Raw genomic sequence first — 26,697 nt, 5'->3', positions numbered from 1 at the left:
GAGTTTGGTCTTCCCCATAAATTCTGCCTCGCATCAGAGACAATTACCACAACCACAACAGTCCACATCTGAGTCTCTCTCTCTCTCTCTCTCCCCCTCTCTCTTTGTCACTCTCTCGATCTCGCTCTCTCTCACTCTCACTCACTCACACACACACACACACACACAGTACAGTACCCTCACCTCAACCACGACCTGAGGCCCAACAGCCACAACCACAAGTGCCTTCAACTGCCAATCTCTCTATCCATCTCTCCCTCTCTCTCTCTCTCATTCACAAACAAACTGATGAACACACACACACACACACACACACACACACACAGTACCGAGACAATGAAAACACATGAATCCCTCCATCGCTCGCTCCATATTTTCTTTTCTTGCGTCATAATAAATACGAACAAAAGGGGGGGAAAAAAAACTGTGTTCTCCAAAACCTCGTCCTGCAGACGTTTATTTTGTCTCCGTATTTCTCCGTCTCTCTTCCTTTCACACAGGATATTTTGTTTTACAGCATTTCTTCTACGACTGTAGATCAGCTGCCTCTGAGTCTGGTTCCACTGACACCTCATGGCAGCACAACTACACCCTCATAGACATAATGTATTCCCTCGCCCCTTACCCTAACCCTAAAACCAGGTCTTGATCCTGAAAAACCCCTTCATAGACGTAAGAACCAGCCAAAATGTCTTCACACTTTGACAAAGCCTTAACCCTAACCTGAAACTAACCACAATTCGGCCTAAACTAGTTCCTTAGAAAGGAGGTTCTGCCTCATTAGGACCAGGTTTTGGCTGTCGTGTGTATGCCAGAAAAGGTCCTAAAGAGGCCATTAGTCAATTACACAGACACACATAAGGTTCCCGATGGTCAAAAACCCAATTTAACCCCCATTTTTGACCAGTGGGAATGTGTTTAATCACCAGTGACAAATCCTTGCTCCGATCTGCATAAACAGGAACATAACACACTCAGGTGAACGGGTTAATTTCTCGTCCACCATGTGCGGCGCGACGATAAGACACACTTTCATTTCTTCCTAGCCATTAGCCATGGATGTTTTTACTGAACCTAACTTTGTGAGACAACATACCTGGTAGTCTGAGTGTAAAAGTGGATTTAAACACACAATCACCTCAAATACTACAACTACGACCGAGTGACAACCAGTAGTGACGTAACTCATGGGAATCTGAAATTCCCATTTTGAAGACTAGAGATTGGCAACACGTCACCTACAAGCAGGCTCCTATAGGATGATAAAAGCTGTCAATCCACTCACTTTATTGTCTATTTACATCTAAGTGGGAACATAATTCACAAACTTGACATAATGTTCTATTGATGAAGAGCTGGAACTATAGAGATTGAGACCAGTAAAGGAAAAACCTGGACTTACAGACATTCGATGGATATATTTTCAGATAATAATTCCGGAGCTAATATTTTGTGTATTTTGCGTCACAATCACATCAATCTGACAATTTTTGAGGTTTTTTCATTCTGCAATCGACTGTCTTTGAAGATGGCGTCACAGAACGACGACTTTAGGTAAAGTACTGCCTTCATAGACAGTCTGACTGTACGCTTTCAGTCGAAATCAAAACATGAAATTTTCTCAAAAATCATCCGATTGACGTGATTGTGACACCATAAAACAGACCAAGAATGTCTGTAACTGTGGACTTCTCATTGAACTCCTCAGAAAAATGTTAACTGACGTTTTAAAGAGACATTAAGTGACCCCCTGGTGGCAGCTCAGTGTATTGTTAGGTCATGGTTTGCCTAACTGAGGCATATCAGCATATCAATAGTTTCAGTTTTGGAGAGCCGCGCCGCTATACATTTCAGCAGTGACGTAAAAAGAATTTTGAAGCGTCTCCAGGAGCCATAAAAGTTTCCTTCCATCACCGACACGAACGAAAATGAAGTTACATTGATTTCAAACAGCTGTGATATTGATCAGATAAGTCCAGCGATACAAAAATATTCCACAATCCTTGTTCACTCTCTTCCCACAGCTGCTCTTTCATCTCGTCACCCCCCCCCCCCCCCCCCGTTTCCCCATCATCTTTTTTCCATTTACTCATCTCTTTCCTTTCTCTTTTTTTAAAAATATAAACCCCATTCCCTCTTTCCTGTCACCTCCCTCTCTCTCCCCTTTCTCTGTCTGTTTTCTGTTGGCGAGTTGAGGAGAAAATCATATTTGCCCGCTCCCTCTGGCCGGCTGATATGGAAAATCATCTTAGAGGCCAGCCACTAACATAAACCTTATTTCTCTGCCTGTTTTTCCTCCTCCTCCTCCTTCTCCTCCCATTTTTTCTCTTTCCTGTACCGCATTTCCACCTTTGTTTTTTCACCCCCGATCGGCACATTTCCTTTCCGTCTGTCACCGCTACATCCTCTCACATCGTTCCCGCAACGCCACGGTTATCCAACAAGCGACGAGAGACGCGACGCGGAGCAGCAACGTTACACAAACTCTTCCGCTGATCCAAACTTCAGCTCCTCTGACGTCACGATTCCACACACAGCAGATTAACGGGAATTTGCATACAATATTCACTAGGAAAACAAGCAGCTGACTTGAGAAAACACTCTCTGTTGTGGTAATTAAAGTCCAATAATAATATGTGCCACCCATTTTTCCCAGTTGGCGTCAGGAAGCGGAAAAGCGTGTCAACACACACACACACAGCCGATCTCCCAATGTTGACAATCCAAGGTAATAAAAAGTCTGATTTATGAGTTTCTATTCATACTAATTCAGTCACAGTGAGCAAAATCCGCTTTGGTTTATTTATGATTGACTGTAATGGGATTTGCAACGGGGGAAAAAAAATCCACTCAAATCTACTTCCTGTTACATACATTTGGTTTTTTTTTTGCTTTTCTGTTTTTTTTCTATGTTTTTTTTTTTGCAGCTATTTTTGGACTTTTTTTCTCGTGGATACTGAAGCCAAACATGAATTCAGACATGATGATGTTTCAACAGTGTAAACATAAGGATTTCGGTGTTAGTGCCTCGCAGTTTAACAGCCACATCTTTACAGAAGCCATTTTACATTTCACGGATGACAGTCATACACGAAAAGGCATAAAAATGTTCTGCACAGAGAGCGGATTTTTATTTTTTTTTCTTCTCCTCCTTGCTGCTGCTGCTGCTGCTGCTGCTGCTGCAAGAGGTTGAAATTAGACTTTTGTTCGTGTGGGAATATGTTTTATTTCACTGTGGAATTTTCAAATTTAACCCGAATGGGATATGAAAGAGAAGAAGAAGTTGAAAGGCTAAAAAGAGAGAAAAAAAATGAACGCAATCATGTTTTCACACCTATGACAGTTTTAATTAAGGACGAGTCACGGTGAGAAAGAGTAAAAGCTTCGGTGCAAAAATTGCAAAATAGAGTGGGGTAATGACGCTCGCAATCCTAAGAGGCTGGTGTTGATACACAGTGTGGAGATGGAGATGTTTGAAAAAAAAACAAAAAACCTGCACCTCCTTTTGTGCGCTTGTCTCGGCAGCTGCAGAGCAAAACACTACAGATAAAAGGCCAGAGGTTTTCTCACTAAGAAAGAGGAAGAGGAGGGAAAGGAAATCATCTTTATTGTCATCATACAATCGAAATTTTCGGGGTCGGACGGAGGGTTCATCAGAGCCTCAGGGACCAACCTGACCCAATGCTTTGATGGAGAGAACACGCATACACTGAAAGAACTTCCCAGACCGGGGCGGGAATCGAACCCAGCACCTTCTCGCACTGTGAGGCAACAGTGCTAACCACTACTAACCACTGTGGCACCGTGCCGAAGCGAGCAAGGAAGATACCAACTGAAGCGACGCGGCGACATAGAGAAAGAAGCAAAGAGATAAAAGTAACGTGATATTTGTCGCCATGGCTCTGAATGGACCAGTGCTGATCAATACACATGTGCACACACACACACACACACACATGCACACACACAAGGATGACAAGATAAATCGATGTCTGTCCGATTGAAGATCAATAACCTCTCGTGTTCTATTGTCACATTTGCCAATTAACAGAAGCCTGTGTCCACACACTGATATACTCAACTCACACACTCATACACACACACACACACACACACACTCTGAGAGTGTGTGTGTGTGTGTGTGTGTGTGCATGTCAGAGGTTCTGACTCTCCTTAGCTTGGCTGCTACTCTCACTGCCGTACACTTGGCATCTTCTCGTCACACCGACCCTTTCATACGCCTCCAACTACCAAGAGTCCTGGCACTGAGCCTTCAGTCTAAGTGTGTGTGTCCGTGTGTGTGTGTGTGTGTGGGTCAGGAGTCAAGCCAGACCTTTCTGATCTGTTTTGACACCACAGAATTGCACAAGTGACAGGACTATACTCACACACACAGGTCCATAAAAGCATCATGGCACTGAGGGACACAAACACGTTCCATGTGTGAGTAAACGCCGGAGCGTCGCTCACAAAGACAACGTTCAGCACAGAAAAGCAGTTCTTTTTCTTTTTCTTTTTTACTCAACTAGATCCCGATCTCGTCAACCCCCTCCCCCCCACCCCCCCTTCTCATGCTTTGTCTTATTATTCATCAACGACTCCTCTCGACTCATTCATGTTAGGAAAAGAGCAGGGTGTGCAAGCAAAAAGCATGGCGCGTCGCCTGGGACGAGCAGCTGCACTGAATCACATTACGGGAAGGGAAGAGGAGAGAGGGAGAGGACAGAGGAGGAGAGAGAGAGGGAATGAGAGCCAGAGAGAGTGGTGGTGGGGGGGGGGGGGGGGGGTAACTGAGATAAAAGAGCTACAAATGAGAGATTTCCCTGTGAGGCACATAAATCAGCAGACTATGAACAGCACAGCTCAAAGCCTGACTCCCAGGCTGCGGACCAGAACTCACCATGCACACACACACATATATATTGGTTTTCATCACTTCAGAGGACATTGCATTGACTTACATTCATTTCCTGGAGATTAAATCTCAATTTAACTATAACCACTACTGGCCTAATCCTAAACCCTAACCCTAAATCTTAACCTCACCCTAACTTTAAAGCATATCTTCACCTTTTAAAATGAAGTCATTTACATTATAGAGACTTGATTTTTGTCCCCCATAAGGAAGACAACCCATAATGTAACCGAATACCAGAACACACACTTCCTGGAGACTTAATCTAACCTTAACCATTACTACTACTGGCCTAATCCCAAACCCTGACTCCCTAAAACATGTCTTCACCTTTTAAAATGTTGATTTTTGTCCCCATAAGGAAGACAAGTCCCCATAATGTGACAGTGTGACTTCGGTCCCCACAACATAAGGAATACCAGAACACACACACACTCCCTGTCATATCTCCCTGCATGCACAAAACTGTAGTAACATCCTTGTCTCACATCACACCTGTGTGTGTGCGTGTGTGTGTGTGCATGTGCGAGCATTTACACAATCAAAAGCTACTGAGGAAAAAGAAAAAGAAAAAAAAAGACACATCGTCTCCTGGCTGCAAATCCATGAAAAACGGCAGGAAATGAAAGCAGCGGGAAAAGCACAAGGAATTAAGAGAACACCGGAGCAAATGTGCTACATTGCACCTTGTGTTAAAACCCCAAATCTGAGAGGGAAAAAAATAACAAGAAAGAAAGAGTAAAACCTCCTGTGATGTTCAGAGTTTTCCGTCTGTGAACGTGGCCCCACAACATGCGCCAGTAAACTGCGAGCAAGCAGGAAAAATGTTCCCTCTTTTTTTTTTTTTTGACCACAGACAGACTTTTTGGACGCCACACACCCACCCACCCACGGCAGCAGGAAGGACCAAATATGGACGCAGCGGCAGAGAGATGGAGCTTAGAACATAAGAGAGTTTCTAAGGAAGCAGGAAGGAGGGACGGAGGGAAGGAGGGAGGGGAACGTCAGTAAGTTTTTCCATGTTTTACCAAAGAAAACAAGGGGAATTTAGGGAAAGGGGGTCATACGAGACCGGTTCTGCTGCCTTGGTCAGAATGAAACACAAATGTGGGTATACACACACACACACACACACACACATACTAATTAAAAGCATAAGGTTGCTGATATTTCAGGAAAGCCTGCGGTGAGAGCCAATAATGCAATTCCGTCAAACCTAACCTGCCCCTGTGTGTGTGTGTGTGTTGGTGCCCGTGTGTCCGTGTGCGCATGTGTGTGTGTGTGGGCACACTCCACCACCACCATCACCCCCACAGTAGCTTTGCAGCTCTGGTTAAACTGTGAAGAAGCCTCTTCTGGGAATTCTGGTCGTCGGACATGCTTGAGCCACGCCCCTGTGGTCCATTCACACACACATACACAAACTTGTATTAATGTCTTAGTAAGGACACATCATAGACATAATGCATTCCATAGTCCTTTACCATAAACAGCCCTCTGAGGTGTGAGAGAACACGAGGACCAGCCAAAATGTCCTCTCTTCCTGTGGTTCTTCAGGTTCTTTGGTCCCCACAAAGATGTCTGAACAATCACACACACACATCTTCACATGGATGAAGACACACACACACCCACACACTGACTACAGTGATTTGAAGCCACAGTGATGTTCCTGCCGCCGGATGAAAAACACCTGGGGTCAAACACCGGCGAGTCGGGCAGAGAGACACGTCAGCGTGAGCCGAGAGCCGAGACGAAACACGGCTACACGTGTTCCGCCGTGAATCACATGATGTCATAAGTCAAACACGATACAAGTCCACCACTTATCAACCGTGATCGGTTACATAGTTACTTACAGTCTACACACTCGACCATCAAACACGTGGAACTCCAACCACTGTTACTTATTAACGTGTATTACTGTGGGTCAGATTGGAGGGGAAGCGGACATTAACGTTGTTATTAACAGCGCGGGATGGAGTGAGTCAAGACTTGGCTTAAATAAATAACAGCCAAGGTAACTCAGGAGTAAACACAGCGCTGTTTCCCATCAAAATATTTAACTTTTTACAGCTAAACAATTCATTTGCAGTTCATTTTTCTGTGATTTCTTAAGAATAAAAGGTCCAGTCTGTAAGAAATAATGAGTGACACTAAAATATAACAAACCCCTCCTTTTCCCAAGCACGTCAGGGAACTACGGTGGCCTTCACTGGCCAGAAAGTAGATCTCATGCAGCAAGAATCCCCTTCGAAACACTAAGCTGCCTCCATGTCTTGTTTTGCCCACAAACATAAAAAATAACGGTGTTTTAATGATTTCTTTCTTAAATGGAGCGAAGAAACCGGAAAATATTCATATTTAAAACCAACCCTTTAACACCGAGCGTATCCCAGACGACACGTTTGCACAAGCGCGCTTTGCGTCACTGTAATTGTAATTGTGCTATCGGGAAAAATTCCAATGGTTTCTGAAAGCTGAGAAATTGCACGTCAAAGCCTGGAAATCTGGTGTCAGTGTACAACTACTTCTTTCTTTCTAAATAACATGCAATAAATTGTAATCAACTGCCAGATATTGAAGGTTATTCTGGGAAAATGGGCACTTACTCACAGAATCATTTTCTGACTTTTATATGGTTAAAATAAGCAAAAAAAAAAAAAGTCAGACATTGTGAGGCTTAGGTGTTAAATGGTTAAAACGGTGAAAAATCAGCTTAAATTGTTGATTGTTGCAGCACTAAAGTCAATCATTTACAGAATATTTATAAAAACAATAGCTTCAGCCTCTCTTCTCGTGGGATGATTTTCAGACTAATGGAAAAACTTAAAGAGAAACTCCACAAAACAGCAGACAGACAAAGTTAGTAAGTGGCTGATATATAAATACAGTGTGGGTGGAGACCAAAAACAGAGCTAAAAGCAGAATCTTAAACTCCACAAACATCACACAGCCATGTAGATATTCCACTCCAGAGGCAACAGGTTTAAATTCAGACTCTGAGATTAAACCGAGTCACTTTGTTTCCTTCATGTTGGACAAAATTTCCCCGCAAAAAAACAAACCCCAACCCAAAAAAAAGCATGTCAGGCTATTTTTATTTCCATGAAGGTTTTGCGATCGCGGCCTCAGATTTGCAGCAGCGGTGCAGCGAGAATCAGTCTCCAGCTAAAGTTAGCTGCAGAGGAAACAAACACACCTACGCAGCAGCAGTGAAGACGGCGACGACAACATCCTCTACAATCCAGAGACCCAGATACCAACCAGCCACAAATCCACCCTATACTGTAGTGCCCTTGAGCAAGACATCACTGGGTTAGTCCCTGATGTGCCAGCCTCACCCGTGCTGTAACCGCCCCTGCAGTCGGATCTGCAGGCGGCCGAGAAAAAAAAAGGTGAATTTCCCTACGGGGATCAAATATCACATTATTATTACAGTACGCTACTTACAAGCCATCTACACTGCTTCCTCGTGTGTGTGTGTGTGTGTGTGTGTGTGTGTGCGTGTGTGCGTGTGTGTGCGTGCCACATCACCCTCCATCATCGTAAGTTGAGGGGTTGTGGTTCCTAGAGAAGCACTTTACTTAAATTAGACCCTCAACAGCTCGACATGCAGGTGTCAGTGTGTGTCTGTGTGTGTGTGTGTGTGTCAGACAGTGTGTGTGTCAGACAGTGTGCATGTGTGTCAGACATGTGTGTGTGTTAGAGAGAGGGGGAGAGAGAGAGGAAGAGACTGAATAAGAGAGAAGAGCGAGACCAGCCGACAGCGAACACGAGCGAGAAAAGAGGCGGCGGTGACGAGGACGCGAGCAGAGGAAGGAGAGCGGGTGATGGAGTGATGGAGGATGGGTGGGAGGGAGAGGGAGAAGGGAGAGATAGAGAGATAGAATAAGGGAGAGATAGAATAAGAATAAAGAGAGAGAGAGAGAAAGAACAGGTGAGAATAAAGTGTGACCTTATTTCAGCTCGGCTCTCCTGTTCTTTATCTTCCCTCATTGCTGTAATATTTACACAGGAATAAAAGATTATTGGAGGGATCCGCTGAGAGGAAATAAAGAGGAAGGAACGAGGGGGGGAGGAAAGAAAAACAAACAAAAGAGAGGGTGGAGAGACACAGAGAGATGTTGATGGAGTGTGAGGGGGAAAAACCCTCCTGTAATAACTCTCAAATTGGAGACGCAAATATGAATTATTTTCATTATTGACTGGTGTGGCAATTATTTGACGTTTTCAAATTGGCTATTATTAAATTAGATGATTAAATTAGTTCTTTAATGTACGAGATTTAATCTCAAGCATCTAATAAATGTGGATTTCTCCAAACTGCAATCCAGGAAAAAAATCAATATATTCAAATGACAGTGATATTAAACAGCGGAAAAACAAAAGAACAAAATAAATCCTCACCTCAGAGAGGGGGAACATTAAAATGTATTATTATTTTTTTGGCTCGAAATTAGTAAAATGAAAGATTAATGATGGTTTTTCTGTCTAATTGTTTCACGTCTACCTCCACAGAAGAAATAAAACATAATTATATCATCAAATTAGCTGAATTTATCTCAGATATAACAGCGACACGAAAAAGCTGAAAAAGCTGTCCATAATTCAGCACAAAGTCAAAGAAATGTCAAATTACTGGCAGAAAATCTGCAGATTATTTTAGATACTGAATGTTTTTAACGACAAAATAGCATCAATACTCTATTGAGTGAAGCTGTTATGCATAAAATTAATAGAAAATATGTCATTCAATGGATTGATTGGGAAGGTAAGATTAAATTTAAACATTTAATTGAATATCTGTTATTAATATCTGTTTTAAATTAACATTTTGTGGGAAATGTTTGTAGAATATAACTATATGATCATTGTGATATGATATGAATTAAAAAAACTACCAAAATAAAAGCTTCAATGCTGTTTTATAGGAGTGACTTTAAAGATATGACCCACACTGCCTTTGTTTCTCTGTTTTAACGTAAAACAAATATGTACAATAATTCATGTGTTTCACTCTCACATATACAGTCATTTAATTATTTAGGGCTAAATTACATTTTCTAAATGAAACACATTGAAAATATGTTACGTTTTCTTTAATATTTAACGTGAAGCCAAAACTAATTGGAGAGCAAATAAAAGTCACACTGTACCAACACTGATGCACACACACACACACACACACACACACACAGAGACGTGCGGGAACGAGCACACGGAAGCAAAAATGAGAGAGAGAGAAACGTGCTGTATTATTCATGCACACATGATTCTAAATATGACATAAAAAACACACATGAATACGAGCGGAAAAGACACAGCACGCATTTATTAAAGACATAAAGAGGAGACGAAGACAGAGACACAGAGGGAGAGAGAGAGAGAGAGAGATAGAGACACTTTCCCAGCAATCAAAGACAGAGAGGTAGAGAGAGAGGTAGTGAGAAAGAGAGAGAGAGAGAGAGAGAGAGAGAGAGAGAGAGAGAGAGAGAGAGAGAGAGAGAGATTGCTTCTAATCAGCCTGGATCCAAAATTTAGACAGGCACACACAGAGGCACAAGCAGTCCCTGTAGGATTAGGACCTCAGCATTGTGTGTGTGCGTGAGTGTGTGTGTGTGTGTGTGTGTGTGTGTCCCACGAGACTGATTAGCCATGAATGACTGATGACAGATCTTTGTTGTTTTTTCTTTTCTTTTTTTCCCCCTTGCTCTTTCTCTCTCTCTTTCTCCATCTCCCCCTCTTCTGCCCGTGCGCTCTCTTCTTTCCTTGTTTTCATTTTTTTCTTACCACTCTCAGCTCGGGGAAGGTTATTTTTTCACACACACGCACACACACACACAGACACACACACACACAGGTTTGCGCCACTATACTTCCCGGGACGCTGCCCTGACTTGCATTCGTTTGGACAGCCGAGTCAAAGCCTTAACCTCCCAGACGTAAACCACAACCACATTATAGCCTTAAAATGTCCTCAGAAATGAGTTCCTGCCTCATTAGGACCAGGTTTTTCTTACTCTGGTCCTTACAGGGTCAGTGTTTATGCCTGAAAATATCCTAAAGAGGCGACAAATACAAGCACACACACACAGAGAGAGCAGCACACAGCTCCATGTATATTCAACGAAGGCTCCTGAATATACTTAATGCTTTCATGTGTCACTGTGTAACGATCCATGCTGTTCCACACAGCTGCTTCTCCCTTTTTCTTACGCTCGTCCTCCCTCTCTCTCACACACACACACACACACACACAGGATTGGACAGCTAGTCTTCTTAGCACCCTGCATTGGACAGCTTAAGTCTCAGCATTGTCCCTAAACTTATGTCCATTAGCGCTAACGCGGCACAGATCTGTGCCACAGGGACACTCTTGGTAAATTGCTTTGGGAATAATGCACAAGTCCTTATATGGACATCCTGGGATGGGAATCGGGATCGGTCCGATACTGGTCAAAATCATTGGATCGGATATCTGACCAGATAACAATGTAGAATCTGATACAATCCAAAAATTCCTATGTATCGCATGCTTCACTATGTACGGACTGTAAAAATGTAGAAAGCAAAAGCATTTTAGCTGAGTCATGTTTCGTCTTTTTGGGGGAACAATATTGGTGGCACAGTTGGAGAATTGTGTCTGAAATGAAAATTGTTAACAGCTTCACACGTTCAAAAATGATCTAAAATGACTGTATGAGTTTTTCGGTGTTGGTAATGGACACAAAAAAAGTAATATCGTCCCATCCCTGGTCACATCTTCAGGCTTGACAAAACGCGTTTTTCCGTGTTCTTATGTGTTACTGAGTCAAAGGTTTGACTCATTTTATATCGTGGAGTAGCGATACTTGTGCAGAAGAGCCAAAATAGACTGTTTTTCCTTCATCTTTGTTCATAAAAAGGAGCCAAGCGGATTTTGAAATGTCTTTTTTGCTTATATATAGTTAGTGAAAATGGAAAAAAAATAATTTTATCAGATTGCCTATAGGTTGGGGTGAAAAAGAGGATATAAGACACACTGTTTTGCACATTCTTATAGCCTCTGTTTATACATTTTTGTATAGTAATGGTAAAAAAAAAAAGAAGCAGCCTACTCAGGGACAATATAAACCATTTTTATTTTATTTCATAAAAATTAGCCAAATTCACTCTGATTTTACTTTTTTTTGAAAATTTTGCTCAGGTGTGTTTATATAGTTGGTGAAAATGGAAAAAAAAATCTTCATGTCATCAGATTGCTTATAGGTTGTGGTGAAAAGTTCTTATCGCCTCTGTATATACAATTTAACATAGTAATAGTAAAAAAGAAACAGCCTAAATGCTGTGTGTTCTCAGGGTTAACCAAAACAAAAAATTCAAAATTGTCCTCAAATCCTCAAAAATGAGGTTCTGTCTGACTACTGGTCCTGACAAGGTTAGCGTTTTCTGCCAGATTAGGTCCTAAAGAGGTAAGAAATACATGCATTCACATGCACATATGGACCTTTTTCTGCTTTTCTCACCACATCTGTTAAAGGTAGAGGAACGGCAACACTGCGACAATGATAAAAGAAACGCGAAGGGCCGCGTATTCAAGAGATGGTCCACGCACTCTTGCCTCCTTTAACCTCACCTCCAGATGAACCTACAGCCCCCCTCCATCCATCTGAGCCACTGACAGCAAAACAAACTGGACATAGGCCGCGCTGAATGGAGGCCATTACAATATGAAAGAGCCAAACAGAGCTGAAATGAATCGAATGGAGAACCAAAACAAAACAGCAGAGAAAAGGGCCCCGGCGGAGTCAAGCGAGTCAGCTCGAGTGACGATGAGTCAGGCATAAATGTGACCCCGCGGTGGATAAAAGGCGGGCACCCACCCCACCCCCCCCCCCGTGTCTCAGGTGTCACTCGCTGCCGTGATAAGGGGTTGCCGTGGTTGCAGTACCTGACTTTTCACGGTGTGCGTTTTCAGAAGGTGCAGACCTGCTGTGGATGTGGCGAGACTGTGACATCATGTCTGCCTCTCTCGCTCTCTCTGCTCCACTTGTGCTAAGTGATGTCAGCTCTCTGTCACGTAAACATGGGGTTCGCCCTGACCCCTCTGTGGAAGTGGAGGGCCGTAAACCAGTGGAGTGTCCACAGACACACATTAGGTGTGAACATATTAACGGATACGACTCGGTGAGCCGTTATGAATTAAAAGATTCAAATTTATCGATGTGTGTGTGACTGAAAACACTATGTGTTATTATACAGTTCATTTTGCGATTAACAACTGTTTGATCGTCCTACTGTCCTTGTCCCAGGATACAAGCGCGTGTGTCCACCTATGCTCACTTTTTAGACACTTGTTAGCATTCCAAGTCTTCTTACCTTTCATGAACGTCAAAATAACCACTTCTTGAAGCTGAAGGAGCTAAAATTCACCTCAACTTATGCCATGTTTTTGTTCTTCTGCCTACCAAGTTCTTCTATTAGCTCCAGGTACTAGCCACCCAGGCCGGCTAGAGTCCAACTAAACTTGGTCTGGTTGTGTTTGTCCAACTTTGAGAAAATGTAGCACCATTTCAGTCAGTATTGATCTGAACTCACTATGGAACAATCAACGACCCGTCTTTCAATGTTACGAATCATTTTTAACCAAGCTGCGACTTCCTCATTGCCTCACTTCAAACTCTTATAGTTGTGTTTTTTTGTCGTCCAATCATCTGATTGTTGTGGGTCTACCTCAACCATATTCTACCGTACAATGACTCTGTTCCAGAAGCAGGATTCACTTACACGATTCAACTGCAAGATTTCTTTTCCTACTGAGTTAAAAAAAAAACACCTCTATTTCATGTCACTGCAGCGTGAGAATAGCTTTGAATCACTCGAGTTCCTTCCGTCTCGCACACCCAGAAGCACAAACACAATGACAATCTACACACACATTACAGTCTGACTCATTAAGAAGATCATTTTTCCTTGCAAGCAGCCATGACGTCAGTGGTGTATTTGAATACAAGGCGGGGAGGACAGATCCAGTCTCGCGTTTTATCACCAGGTGTGCACACTTGTACTTTGCACCGTCCACATGTGATCAGATCACCGAGGACAGATGTTAATAGCAGCTCTAATGGGGCCTCGCTGTTGCGTTACCCTCTCAAGCTGAAATGATTCGGCTGAAGCAATGAAAACACAACAAGGTGAGAAAAATGGACGTCTCTGTTTGACTTGGACATTGGGCGTGGGCGCGATAGACAAACTTCATCTTTACAATGTCATCACTGTTTGTTCATCACACATTAGGCCTCTAACTGTTGTTCCTCACTGACACCTAAGGCGGTTATACTGAAATGATTAATGTTGTATTATTTTTGTCACTGAATAATGAAAATAAATGAAAAACCTATTCAAACGTAACACACTAGTCTCCACTCATATGTGCCATATGTGAAGTAAAATTATCATTATGTTCTACTGAAGAAGAGCTGACACTAGAGATTGAGATCATTAACTCCTCAGAGAAATGTTTACTGATGTTTTAAATCCAGGGAGAAATAGAAGCTGATTAACCCATAGACTTCTACTCTTTTTGCACCCAGTTGAGTATCCCCCTGGCGGCTTACTGCTGCTGCCATTCTTAGTTTCCATGAAGACAACGTCCATTTCTTACATACGGTCTATGGATACAGTGCCCCAACATTCAGTCGTCGGGCAGTCGATTATTAGGCTCATTATCCCACAGACTTTTCATTTAAACGACTGTCAATTTTGTCCATACAGTCTATGGCGGCGTATTGTGTTGTATCATATCGTATTGTTTTGTATCATATCGTATCATTTTATATCATATCGTATGTATCGTTTTGTATATTGTATTGTTTTGTATCATATTGTATGGTATCGTTTTGCATCATATTGTATCGTATCATTTTGTATCATATTGTATCGTTTTGTATCATATCGTATCGTTTTGCGTCATATAACTTTGTATGATATCCTATAATTTTGTATCATATCGTGTGGTATCGTATCGGTTTTGTATCATATTGTACAGTTTTGTGTCATATCATATAGTAGCGTATTGTATTGCATCATCTCATTCACCTGCGTATCGTGTTGTATCGTTCCATAACAGCCCACCTATCTAAACACATAGAATCCTCCTCCAAACACACATTCTTTCTTGACGTCCTCATGCATATGTGCTGTATATTCCAGCCCCAGCAGTGACACATTCACATAAAACACCTTGTATTGCATTTTAAATGAACACAGACACACACTCTCTCCCCCCCTCCCCCTCCCCCTCCTCCTCCTCCTCCTCCTCCTCCTCCTGCACCAGAGTAAGAAGCTGTTTTAGCCTTGTGTTTTGCGGCCTGTTTAAAATGTCATTTTTCTTTCGTTTCTCAGACTTCAAAGGCGCCGCACTGAGCTCTCACTCCCTCTTGCCAAATCCTCCAATCTTTTCTGATTTAGTGAGTTGGCCATAGGCCGAGTATAGCACCGGGACGCGGCCCGTTAACAACCGGCCCAAGTGGTGGGGGAGAGGGGGGGAGGCGAGAAAAGGGAGAAGGGGCTGTGATGGTGGTGGAGGGGGAGAGGGAGAAGCAAATGAGGCAATGTGGAAAAGAAGAGGAAGCAGGCTGAAATTGAGACAGAAATAGGAGGAGAGCAGAGAGAAACTGGTGTGCTAACAATGCGAGGAGGCGATGTGTGCGCGGGGACGGGAGTGGATAAGAGGTGGAGGAGATCGATTGAAAGGAGAGGAGAGGAGAGAGGGTGAGGGGAGGAGAGAGAAGAGCACGGAGGAACTGGGCTGTGAGGACGAGGAGGAAGGAGGGCTGGAGGACCACTCGAAAAGCCAAGAGGAGTGAAGGGGGAGTGAAAGGGGAAAGCAGAAGGAGGAGGAGGAGGAAGAGGGGAGGTTTGGCCAGAGAGGGAGAGAGGAAGGAGAAAAGAGAAAAAGAGAGAGAGAGAGAGGGAGAGAATATGGACACAGGAAGTCTGGCGCTTGCCGTTCACATGCCAAGTCATCAGATGGTGGTGTGTGTTCGCACCCCGGAGATGTCGCAACCAAACGCACCCCCCCCTCACCCACCACTCACCCCCACCACACACCCCCCCACTCCCTCCAAATCGCTGCTACATGGACAATAAGCAGCTGTTCACATGTTGGACGAGATTTGGAGACGAGACAAAAAGTCTTTTCTGTCTCAGTCGCCGCGGCGTCAGCAGCAAATGTGCTCCAGAACAAACGCGGGGCTTCACTCGGAGCTCCGGCGACATCAAGGAGAGATTTCACGGGAGAGGTCTCGTCGTTGCACCGGCGTGACCTCTGCCGCTGTTTCCTCTGAGGGTCAGTTTGATCAGATACGCTGAAAGATCTCGTGTTGCATGAGGACAGTCCATGACAGATGTAATGGAAGTGTCTTTCATTAGTTTGCTGCTTTTACTTTAAGCGTGAACACATTTTCACACATTTCTTTGGCCTGTGCTGAATGTTTTATTTAAGTTATAGATGTCGTGCAGCATCAGGCTAAAATTAACCCTGACAGACACCACCGTAGTCTTATATACTCGTTGCAACACATGCGTTGGATTTGTCAAGAAGCGACTGCTTGATTCATCGCAGTGTTTCTGTGTCTTTTTAAAATCCAATCCAATCTTTAAAAACAGCAACAGCAGCTGACACAAAGTGCTGTACGTCAGAGATGAATAAAACAAATAAAACATGGAAACATTAAGACCTAACAGGCCTTAAATGAAATACTGTAGAAAGTATAAGAATAACGCAAATACGCAAGTCATACAAGAAGAAAACAGGTAAAACAAACGTCTCATACTGGGTCGAAAGCCAAAGAGTACGTAAGATACATAAATCACAGTTGGTTTATTTACTTTAAAAATAGGGAGGAGGGTTTGTTGGCACTAATGCAACTACTCATACATGTTTATATAAGTGCATATATAACACTTTCTATATGTACTTTAAAGTCCGCTAGCCATGTTTTCTAGAGAAGCATATTGAAGGTTGAGTTTACAACACAAATATCTCCACATTTACACGACAAATTGAATAATTAACACTTCAAAACATCTATATTTATGGGAAACCTACAGACAACTCCAGGCGCTCGTTGACAACAACGTCCTTTATGGTATGTGGAGGCCACCGTAGTTCCCCGACAGGTTGGGAAGGGAGGCGTGAGCGGAGGAGGAGCGGTCCTGCGTTTGTTGCAATCTACAGTCTCGCCATTAGATGTCACTAATTCTTACACACTGGACCTCTTTGTATATTTAAGGCTTTTTGTCAACATAGAACCAGTGTTGTAAGAGCCTTAAAATGCTCATTTTTGGGAAAAACCTGTTTCAGAGTGGCATAAAATCTCAAATCGCCACCCTTGTACACTTCTTCTTTGCCACTTTTGGTGGCAGAATTACAGCGCCACATAGAGGTCTGGCATATGTCCTACAGCAGTTAGAGTCATTTTGAGGGATTTCTTGAAACAATGCTGTGTTTTCAGGAACCTTTTTCAAGATAGGAAAATATATACTTATCAATTACAAGTTCCTGAACGTCCAGTCACTTGTCATTAAGGAAGAACTTGGACGTTAGCGATTAAAATGTCCGATAAAGATGGAAAACATTTACGTTGTCTTTTAATAGTTAACCCTGAGAGATGCAACATGGCCTGAAAATGGAAAAAAGACTATTTAAATAGTCTCGCCATTAGATGTCACTAATTCTTACACACTGGACCTCTTTGTATATTTAAGGCTTTTTGTCAACATAGAACCAGTGTTGTAAGAGCCTTAAAAATGCTCATTTTTGGGAAAAACCTGTTCCAGAGTGGCATAAAATCTCAAATCGCAGATTTGAGTTTGGGGGCAGAATTACAGCGCCACATAGAGGTCTATCATATGTCCTACAGCAGTTAGAGTCATTTTGAGGGATTTCTTGAAACAATGCTGTGTTTTCAGGAACCTTTTTCAAGATAGGAAAATATATTCTTATCAATTACAAGTTCCTGAACGTCCAGTCACTTGTCATTAAGGAAGAACTTGGACGTTAGCGATTAAAATGTCCGATAAAGATGGAAAACATTTACCTTGTCTTTTAATAGTTAACCCTGAGAGATGCAACATGGCCTGAAAATGGAAAAAAGACTATTTAAATCTCAGCATCATTAGGTGGACCACAGCAATTTAAATCTTCTATAATCCATCACTAAAACACCGACTGCGGAGCATCGTTGGCTGACAGCTTCCCTGGAAATGGTCGGTGGCTGGTTTATTGAAAAACCAGGGAGAGACTGTGCATATACTCAACTGAACACAACTGACAGTTTACACTCTGCCCTTTTTTGTCTGCCTCCTCTCACTCACTCACTCACTCACAGCTCGGCTGGCTGCAACCTCCACCACCTGCCTCCTCCACCCAGTAAAGGAGGGAGAGAGGGAGGGAGAGAGAGGGGGAGACTCTTCTCATGCCGCATGCAGGATTTGCCCCCATGTAGCTTGGGTAGCACCAGTGAGGCAAGGAGGAGAAGAGGAGCTGGGACTGTCTGAGGCTCATCCACTGCTGACTCATCTCACACACACACACACAAGTGTCTCCTCCTCTCTCTCTCTCTCTCTCTCTCTCTCACACACACTCTCACACACTTTCTCCTCTCAGTCGCTCTCTGGAGAGGTAGTGGAGACGCCAGGCTGAGGAGTCAGGGATGACGGCCAGTGGGTGCTGTCAGGCGGTGGTAATCTGACTGGATTAGCAACCAGGTGGAAACACTCAGCCTCTCTACTCCCTCCATAGCCTATATACTCCTCCTCCTCGTCCTCTTCCTCCTCTTATCTGTCACACTCGTTTGCAATCATTTTTATTCAACCCTATTCTTTTCTAATATATACTGTACATGGTCACTTTATTAGGTACACAGGACACCTGCTCCTCCATGCCTTGCATACCATGTTTGTAATCATTTTGAGTTACGGTCGCCTTTGGTTGAGTTTAGTTTAGTTAACTTAATTTATTTGCATCAGGGACAGTGAACAAAACACATTAATCTCAGCAAGAGAGAGAGAGAGAGAGAGAGACGCTTTGTACCAGATTCAGCTACTAACTCATTCCCATCATTAGTCCCCGAGCAGGAGACACACACACACACACACACGCTCTCGCAATAGCAGAGTTCCAATGAGGAAAAGCAGGACACTCATACATGTGTTGAGTGTATAATATCTGAATTTAAGACACATGTATTCAAAACGTGACAAATTAACGCTGACAGGACTCTGCCAGAGAATGGAAATCTCTGCAGATTCTCAGATTATCACGGAGGAGGAGGAGGTTGTTCCATTTCTATCATTTCAGACCAGTGTGGTCATTCTTCTCTGACCTCTGGCATCAACGAGGCCTTTTCTCAACCATAGGGACGGTTCAGTTTCAGTGTGTGTGAAAATCCCAGCAGATCAGCACTTTCTGTAAAATACCCAGGACGAAATAACCATGCCACATTTAACGTCACGTAAATCCCCCGTTTTTTCTTCCACATTCTGATGTACATTTAGAATTACTACCTTATTTTTTAACATCACTTTCTGTTCTAATATATACACACAGAAGTGTACACTCACTGGTCACTGTCTTCTGCTTTAAAGTTTCATGGTCGTCTGCATATAATGAAATCTTCATAAGAGTGAAAAATAAACGTTTAAACAAAGAACCCAATGAAAATAAACGAGGTTTCTCATCGGACACGTTATCCTCTGTTAACCATATAGTTTTCTTCCACATTTTGAATTTCACCAGCTCCTCTCAACCCTATTTGGTTGATCCCTTTGTTTTCTAATATACACACACACTCAGATGTGCACTTTATTAGGTACACAGGACACCTGTCTTCTGCTGTCTTAGCTGCTTTGAGGTTTCGTGATCACGTGGACAAACCTGGCTTGTAATAATTTGACTTACTGTCGCCTCTAGTCGGGTTTAGTTAATTGACTGCACATGACTGCAGTTGCCGCCACCACAATATTTGCACCAACAAGCAGCTGTACCTAATAAATTGGCCGGTAGCTAGACCTCTTTTTTTCTCCCAAACTCACAGTATGTGTGTGTGTGTGTGTGTGTGTGTGTGTGCAGGTAGGAGTAGTGTCAAGAAAGGGGGCGTGTCTCATCCCAAAGACGAGACACACACTTACATAAGAGGAAATACATTAGTGACAGCTGTGTGATGAATGAATGAACACACCCACACACACACATCTACTCACATTCAGCCACTACGCAAGGGGGGGAAGGGAGATGAAATGATGGACAGACAGAGGAGAAGAGGAGAGGGAAAAAGGGTTGTGGAGATGAGGCCGATTAAGAGGAGAAGCAGCCGAAAAGGTTATCATGGTCCAAGCAAAACATAACGGCGGCGGCTTATTATAAAAACACAGTCAGCTTAAGGTGAAAAAAAACCATGCGTGTGTGCGTCTGCCTGCGTGTGTGTGTGACCTAGTAACACAGTACGCACACACACATACACAGTCATGTAAACAAAACCCGTCTGCTGTCTGGGAAGTAACACACCTGTTCAGTGACAAGCGCTGCCACGCCCTCTATAATACTGCACACCTGTGCTACTGCAGGGTAAACCTAACCTTAATCACACACACACACACACACACACACTTGCATGACTGCTGCCCAGAGGCTAACATGATAGAGAAAGAAAAGAAAAGTGGAATAAAAGCAAAGCAGAGAAACAGGGAGGGGACGACAAGAGAGACAAAGGCTTTCCCACTGCTTCTATCAGTAATCTAAACGTCTGTGTAATATCATTGTGGGGGGTTTATCAAAATGGGGGTGGGGGGGTTGGTTAGGGTGGGGTTAGCCGGGGTCCTATGGCGTTGGTATGCGTCTGTCATTCCATCACCTTGTCAAGCGTGACCATATTCAAGCAGACACCATGCTGATCCAAATAAGAGGCTTCGGCAAATTGATGGATTGCAGGTTTTCTGGGATATGAAGAAACAGGGGGTGATTTTTTTTTTGATTTTTTTACTGTGAAGTTTTGTGTATGTGATACACCCATATCTTTAAAAAAAAAAAAAAAAGGTGAATGTGTGTGTGTGTCTGCACCCCCCCACGCCCCAACATAGCCGACCCCACATGATATTTACCCCCTGTGCCGAGGCCTGGAGCCAGGAATACAGCGTTCTGGATCTCTAACGTAGGGGGGTGGTGGTGTGGGAGGGAGCACAAAGGTAACCCCCATCCTAACCTTGCAGCACACACACACACACACCAGTGTATACCCCAGCCCCCCCATTCCAAAACAACAATCCTCCATGCCCATCATGTCAGTCAAAAAGCCCATCAGGGACATGCATGGAGAGTCTGGATATCTGGAATCTCAACACAGTGTCATGCACCTCCAGTCCCACTGAGACGCCCTCTTGAATATATTTCAATAGTATTATCAGAAGTGCATTACTATGCCGTTTTATTTCCAACATTATACATGAAAAAAATATATATATATAAATCAAAGTGGAGTCTAATCTTTTTAAATCGTGGTGTTTGTTATAGGATTGTTAAAAACAAAAATTAAGACGTGTGTCTGAACGTTGTGTCAAATACACACAATGTTTTGTAATTGTAGAATAAAAGCGCGCAGTTTTAGTAATTGTATATTATATTTGGCCGCTGTGTAACGTAAAGCTGGAATTGTGTGAATTGTTTAGTCGTATAAAATCATTTTTAAAACATTTACAGTTTGTTTTTGCCTATGCAGGATTTCATGGCAGCGTGTAAATTGTACCAATTTGAATTTAGAAATTCAAAATATGAAAATATTTTTTACAAATTTTTACTAAATTAAAATTCTATATGACAAACTATATATATCTATCTGTTAGAATTTTTTTTACAATATGTTTTGACCAATTCTATAAAACATAGAATTATAAATATTGATAACTGTAGAGTGATAGAAAAGAAGAGTCTATCTGTCAATACAATACATATATTCTATTAATTTCTAAATTATGAAATTGTATATAAATAATTATATTATATTGTAGTATCAGTTCTACATACAGTATATTGTACAGTAATAGAAAATAAAGGTGTTTACATACTTGGCTACATTAACATATAATCCAAACTATAGCAGTTTAACCGCAAATCTGATCAATTTTAATCCAGTTTCTAGAGTCAAGACCAGAACCAGAACTCTTAACAAAGTGAATTATTTATATGTTTCTGCAAACAAACAAACATAAAACAACAAGGGTGTGGAAACAAGGAAACGCTGTGATAAACTCTAGGTTAAATGAGTTAGCAGGTTTAAAAAAAATAATTCTGCGTCAATATTCAAATAAGTGCAGGAAGCAGAGGACACGTGGATTCCGCACAAAAACACCAGAGGGAAAGTGTTCATATGTGTGCGTGAAAAACTGGAAGAAAAAAATGACACGCAAATAACAATAACAAGGAAACCTTTAAAACAAGAGTGAAGAATAAAGGTTTGAACAAAGAACCCAGTTATCATTAATGAGCTTTTTCATCTGGCACGTGATAATGTAGTCTGTCCACTATATATGTTATAGTTATTATAGTTATACACAGTGTGTGAGCAGAGCCTTTCTTTCTCTTTATACACACACACACACACACACACACACACACACCTTCCCCCCCTTCCCCCTCCCCTATTGAGACAGGATACCAAAGCTACTTGTTAAATCTAATGCATGCACTGTCAACCCATTCGCACCCCGTCACGTCCCCGCTCAATATAGAAACCGGATTTTCTGGTATTACCCGCACCTCTATTAGCCAGAGCCCCCACCACTACCACCAACACCCCCCTCCTCTTCCTCCTCCTCCTCCACCACCCTTCACCCTTCAACCCCACCACTCTCCGCCACTGCGACCCCGGTGCAAACGAACCAAACCAAAGAGCTCCTGCGCTCTTCGTGCTGCCTGGAGCCTCACCAACCTCACCAACCCCTCGCTGCACACAAACCGGGAGCAGCTCGTGCTCCAACAGCCTCTCATTTGTTATCAAATTGGAAATATAAGCAGTGGAATTACCCCAATTCTCTATAATTAATTAAACCAAATGACAACGATTAGTACATTTTCTAATTGATGAAAGCATATAAATCTGTGACAAGATTACGCCTAATATAAGCCATGCGTGATACAGGAGAATAATCCTGGAATATATGTGTGTATTATTATTTTATTTTTGTAATGGTTGACAGATTTAAAAGTCTAAAACAAAAACGAATAAAAGGAGGTCGTAATTTCACGTTAATCTAATTTCCTAAAATTCCCCTTTGATGTTTTCATGGCCCATTTTCGCTTTTACGCATGGCTGAAGCACCAAACTGACTAAATATATGTGCATGCATACATATTTATGTTTATGGAATACACACAGCGTTCATAAACACTCCATTAAATAATGTTTTGTTTTGTTTTTTTTAATAAAAGTGCCTGGCTGATTTCCTTACACTGTAAATTCGACTTCGTCCCAAACAGCTTCCTAAGTTTGAAATATGGAGAACATATGCTTCAGAACAAAAAGACAGTAAAGCGATTTTTTTCTTTGTCATTCACATGAAAGAGAAAAGCAGCTTTTATCACTGACCTGAGTGCGGTGCCATGGAGAGGTGGGGTGAGAAGTATTTCCCGGGTTGGAAGTGAGCCGGGTGCTGCACGGAGCCGTGGCCGCCTTGCGCCATCCGAGACGCGGCGCTGTGCACCAGCGCGCTCCGCTCCGTCAGGAGGTGGTGCGGAGGAGCGAAATCTCGGCTATCCATCGCCGCGAGACGCAATAAAATCCCCAAAATCCAAAGTAAAATCCGGAGGCAGCGACGATCCGCGCGCGCCCAGATGCAAATAATCCCTTTTTATGAACTTCGGGCTCCCCTCGCATTGAGCGGAGTTTTGGCTTTGCAGGAGAGAAACTGAGTCCCCGTCATGTCCTACAAAAGAGAGAGGGAGGGAGTGAGAGCGAGAGGGAGAGAGAGAGAGAGAGGGAGACGCGTCAATAATCACGAGCCAAGCAGAGGATGTAGAGCAGGAGAATATAATCTAGAGAGAGAGAAACACTCGGTGCTTATATTTTTTGGACAAACAAGCTGCATTTACAACATAAAACTGAATGGATTTCATGGAAAAAACAAAACCATATTCACAAACAGTTTTTACACCATCAGTTACGTCCTTGCCCGTGACGCTTTACGCACGAAAAAGAGAGTAAAGTCTGCGCTGCAGATAAAACGTGGCTGAAGTGACTTTACTTTGCTCTACATATTTGGCACCAACGCACGAGTCCTTCACCCTCCTTTACTCCTCTTCCTCCTCCTCTTCTTCTTCTTCATCCTGTGACCAAACACCGTGCCAATAACGCACACGGGATCTTTCTCTTTTAATCAGCGACAAAGAATGGAAAAGACAAAGTGGAGGAGATTTGGCTCAGGTACTGAGAAACTGATGCACACGAGTTCTCACACACACACACACACACACACACACACATACACACACGCAGAGTTTCTCGGTGAAGGACGTGTTGAAACTGAACAAGGAGTATGTCACAAACACGCCGGACCACGGAGAACCCCGTACAAGCAGACAGTGGAGGACAGAAAGTGCGTAAAAATGCGCAAAAGTTGTTTTAATCCGTAATAATGCAGTCGTTTTAAATCCGCCATAAAACCTTTAAAGTGCTCAGATTCTCTGTGAATGTGTGTGTGGTTGTTTATGTAAATTCAAGTTTGATCATTTCCCTCAATCACGTGTCATAAAATGTTATATAGGTTACTTTGGACGTGTTGCTGCGCGCGCCACCGTTGTGCTGACGGTGCGAGGATCTCCGAGATTAAAAGAAAAATGCGTTGAGACCGGAAAGATTAGGAGGTGTCACACACACACATCTGACTCTCTGTGTTGAACCTCTTATTGTTTGATTTTTTCTTATTTGTTGTTGCTTATTATTTAAAAATAAAAAATACTAATGACACATGATATTTCAGTTTTACTCCTGCAGCGTCAGCAGAGGCCCTTCGCCTCCTGACAATGGCGAAAAACGCCATGCATCTCCGCTACATATACAACATAGAGAGAGAGACTCAGTGTAATCACAAACACAAATCAAATCACCTTTATGCCCCAGTGTGTGTGTGTGTGTGTGTGTCTGAGAGAGAGGCGGCAATAAACAGTGAAATAGACTCGGAAATCATCGACTTTATATGTATGTCTTACAGCCCAGGTCATTTACTTAAATAGGACTCCCTGTGACGCACACAGATATGATATGGAAAGAGCTGGGTGCCTCTACGCCGTCTCCAAACACACACACACACACACACACACACTCTCTCTCTCATACACACGCCTCAGCAGCAGCAGCAGCAGCAGTCCATCTCTGCTCTGTAGGCCTTTCACGTCCATCTAGCGCTGTGTGGATGCTGATAGCACCTCCCAGGAATCAACGATAAAGGAACAAAGAAAATATCAAATGCTCTGGTGGACCAGGCGCATTTGAAGTGCAGGAGAATATATATAAGCTGCTGCTGCTGCTGCTGCTGTATGAGCTGGGGAGGAAGAGGTTCAAGTCTCCTACAACACACACATACACACACACACACACACACACACAAAGCAGCTCAATGACTTTCAGCATTTGTGTTCAAAAAAGTTTGGAAAGTGACCGTAAAGCCTTGTGCGTAAAAGCACAGCCATGCGTAAAAACACACCAAAAATCCAAACATGTTCCCAGTGATCTCCACTTTCTTTCATTCCTAAATATGAAATAATTTAATGTAAACATTTTGAGATGACACATATGAGGGCATATGGAAGCAGAGGATACTGTAAATGCGCACTGGGAAAGCAAAATGGACTCTCTTCTTCCTCCTCCTCCTCCTCCACCACCACCACCACCTCACTGTCCCCCATGTTCAGGCTGCATGTGAGAAACAATGGCTCTGCTCTGTACGGGACATCAATCACACACCAATCTGCCTCTGACGTTTGTCTATAGGTTTTTAAAAATTTTCAGGGCCGTAAACACACGTCCTCCGTGTTTACATCCCGCGTCAACACAGAGCCACTCAGACTACATTTAACAACCTGGATCTAAGTCCCGTGTTATCACAGAGAGAGAGAAAGAGTCACACAGACACACACACACGCAACACAAACAGGCCCATGATGACGCTGTGCGTAAAAGCAAGAAAAACCTCCAAAAATAACTGTTTTTTGTGGGGAAATTATTATTTGGATGAGCTGTGTGTGTGCGCGCGCGCGCGCGTGTGTGTGTGTAGCAGTGGGGTTCAGACTTCCTTCCACTTCAGCCAGACACTCTTATAACCCTTATACACACACAAACACACATACACACCTACCGAGCACACACAAATACACACCCACTGAGCGCACACACACACACACACACACACACCACTGCCATGCAAAGGGTCATTCCACTGCCAGAAGAAAATCCCCCAAGCAAAACTGACAATTCTGCTAAAAATGACACTCACTCCACACAAATGCCACTAAATTGTATTATTTATACATAAAAAAATAAAAAATATACCAATAAAAATACACATTTGTGTAATTTACAATGAATTCTATTAAATCGCAAAGGTGCGGGTCAAAGATTAAGTTGAAATTTTGTATTAAATTGCTGTCTTTTTTTTTGATTTAGAGGCCAAATGATTGCATTTTGACAATTATACGTATGAAATTCAGAGTCAGATGTGAGACGCGAGGCGTTAAACGGTGACTTTCA

At 42.8% G+C, this 26,697-nt stretch overlaps 1 protein-coding gene across 2 annotated transcripts in view; it reads right to left on the bottom strand.

Moving 5' to 3' along the window:
* The window catches only part of bahcc1b (BAH domain and coiled-coil containing 1b), an 81,198-nt gene that overhangs the window by 43,880 nt on the left and 10,621 nt on the right, over nt 1–26,697 (bottom strand). For both annotated transcript variants that reach the window (XM_058620257.1, XM_058620256.1), the window contains exon 2: nt 23,542–23,878. In XM_058620257.1, the coding sequence (XP_058476240.1) occupies nt 23,542–23,713 (172 nt within the window). In that variant the 5' untranslated portion in view covers nt 23,714–23,878. The remainder of the gene's footprint in view (nt 1–23,541; nt 23,879–26,697) is intronic.

This window comes from Solea solea, chromosome 21 (assembly GCF_958295425.1).
Source record: "Solea solea chromosome 21, fSolSol10.1, whole genome shotgun sequence".
NCBI classification, from domain to species: domain Eukaryota; kingdom Metazoa; phylum Chordata; class Actinopteri; order Pleuronectiformes; family Soleidae; genus Solea; species Solea solea.
This window is presented reverse-complemented; position numbering and strand designations above follow the sequence as displayed.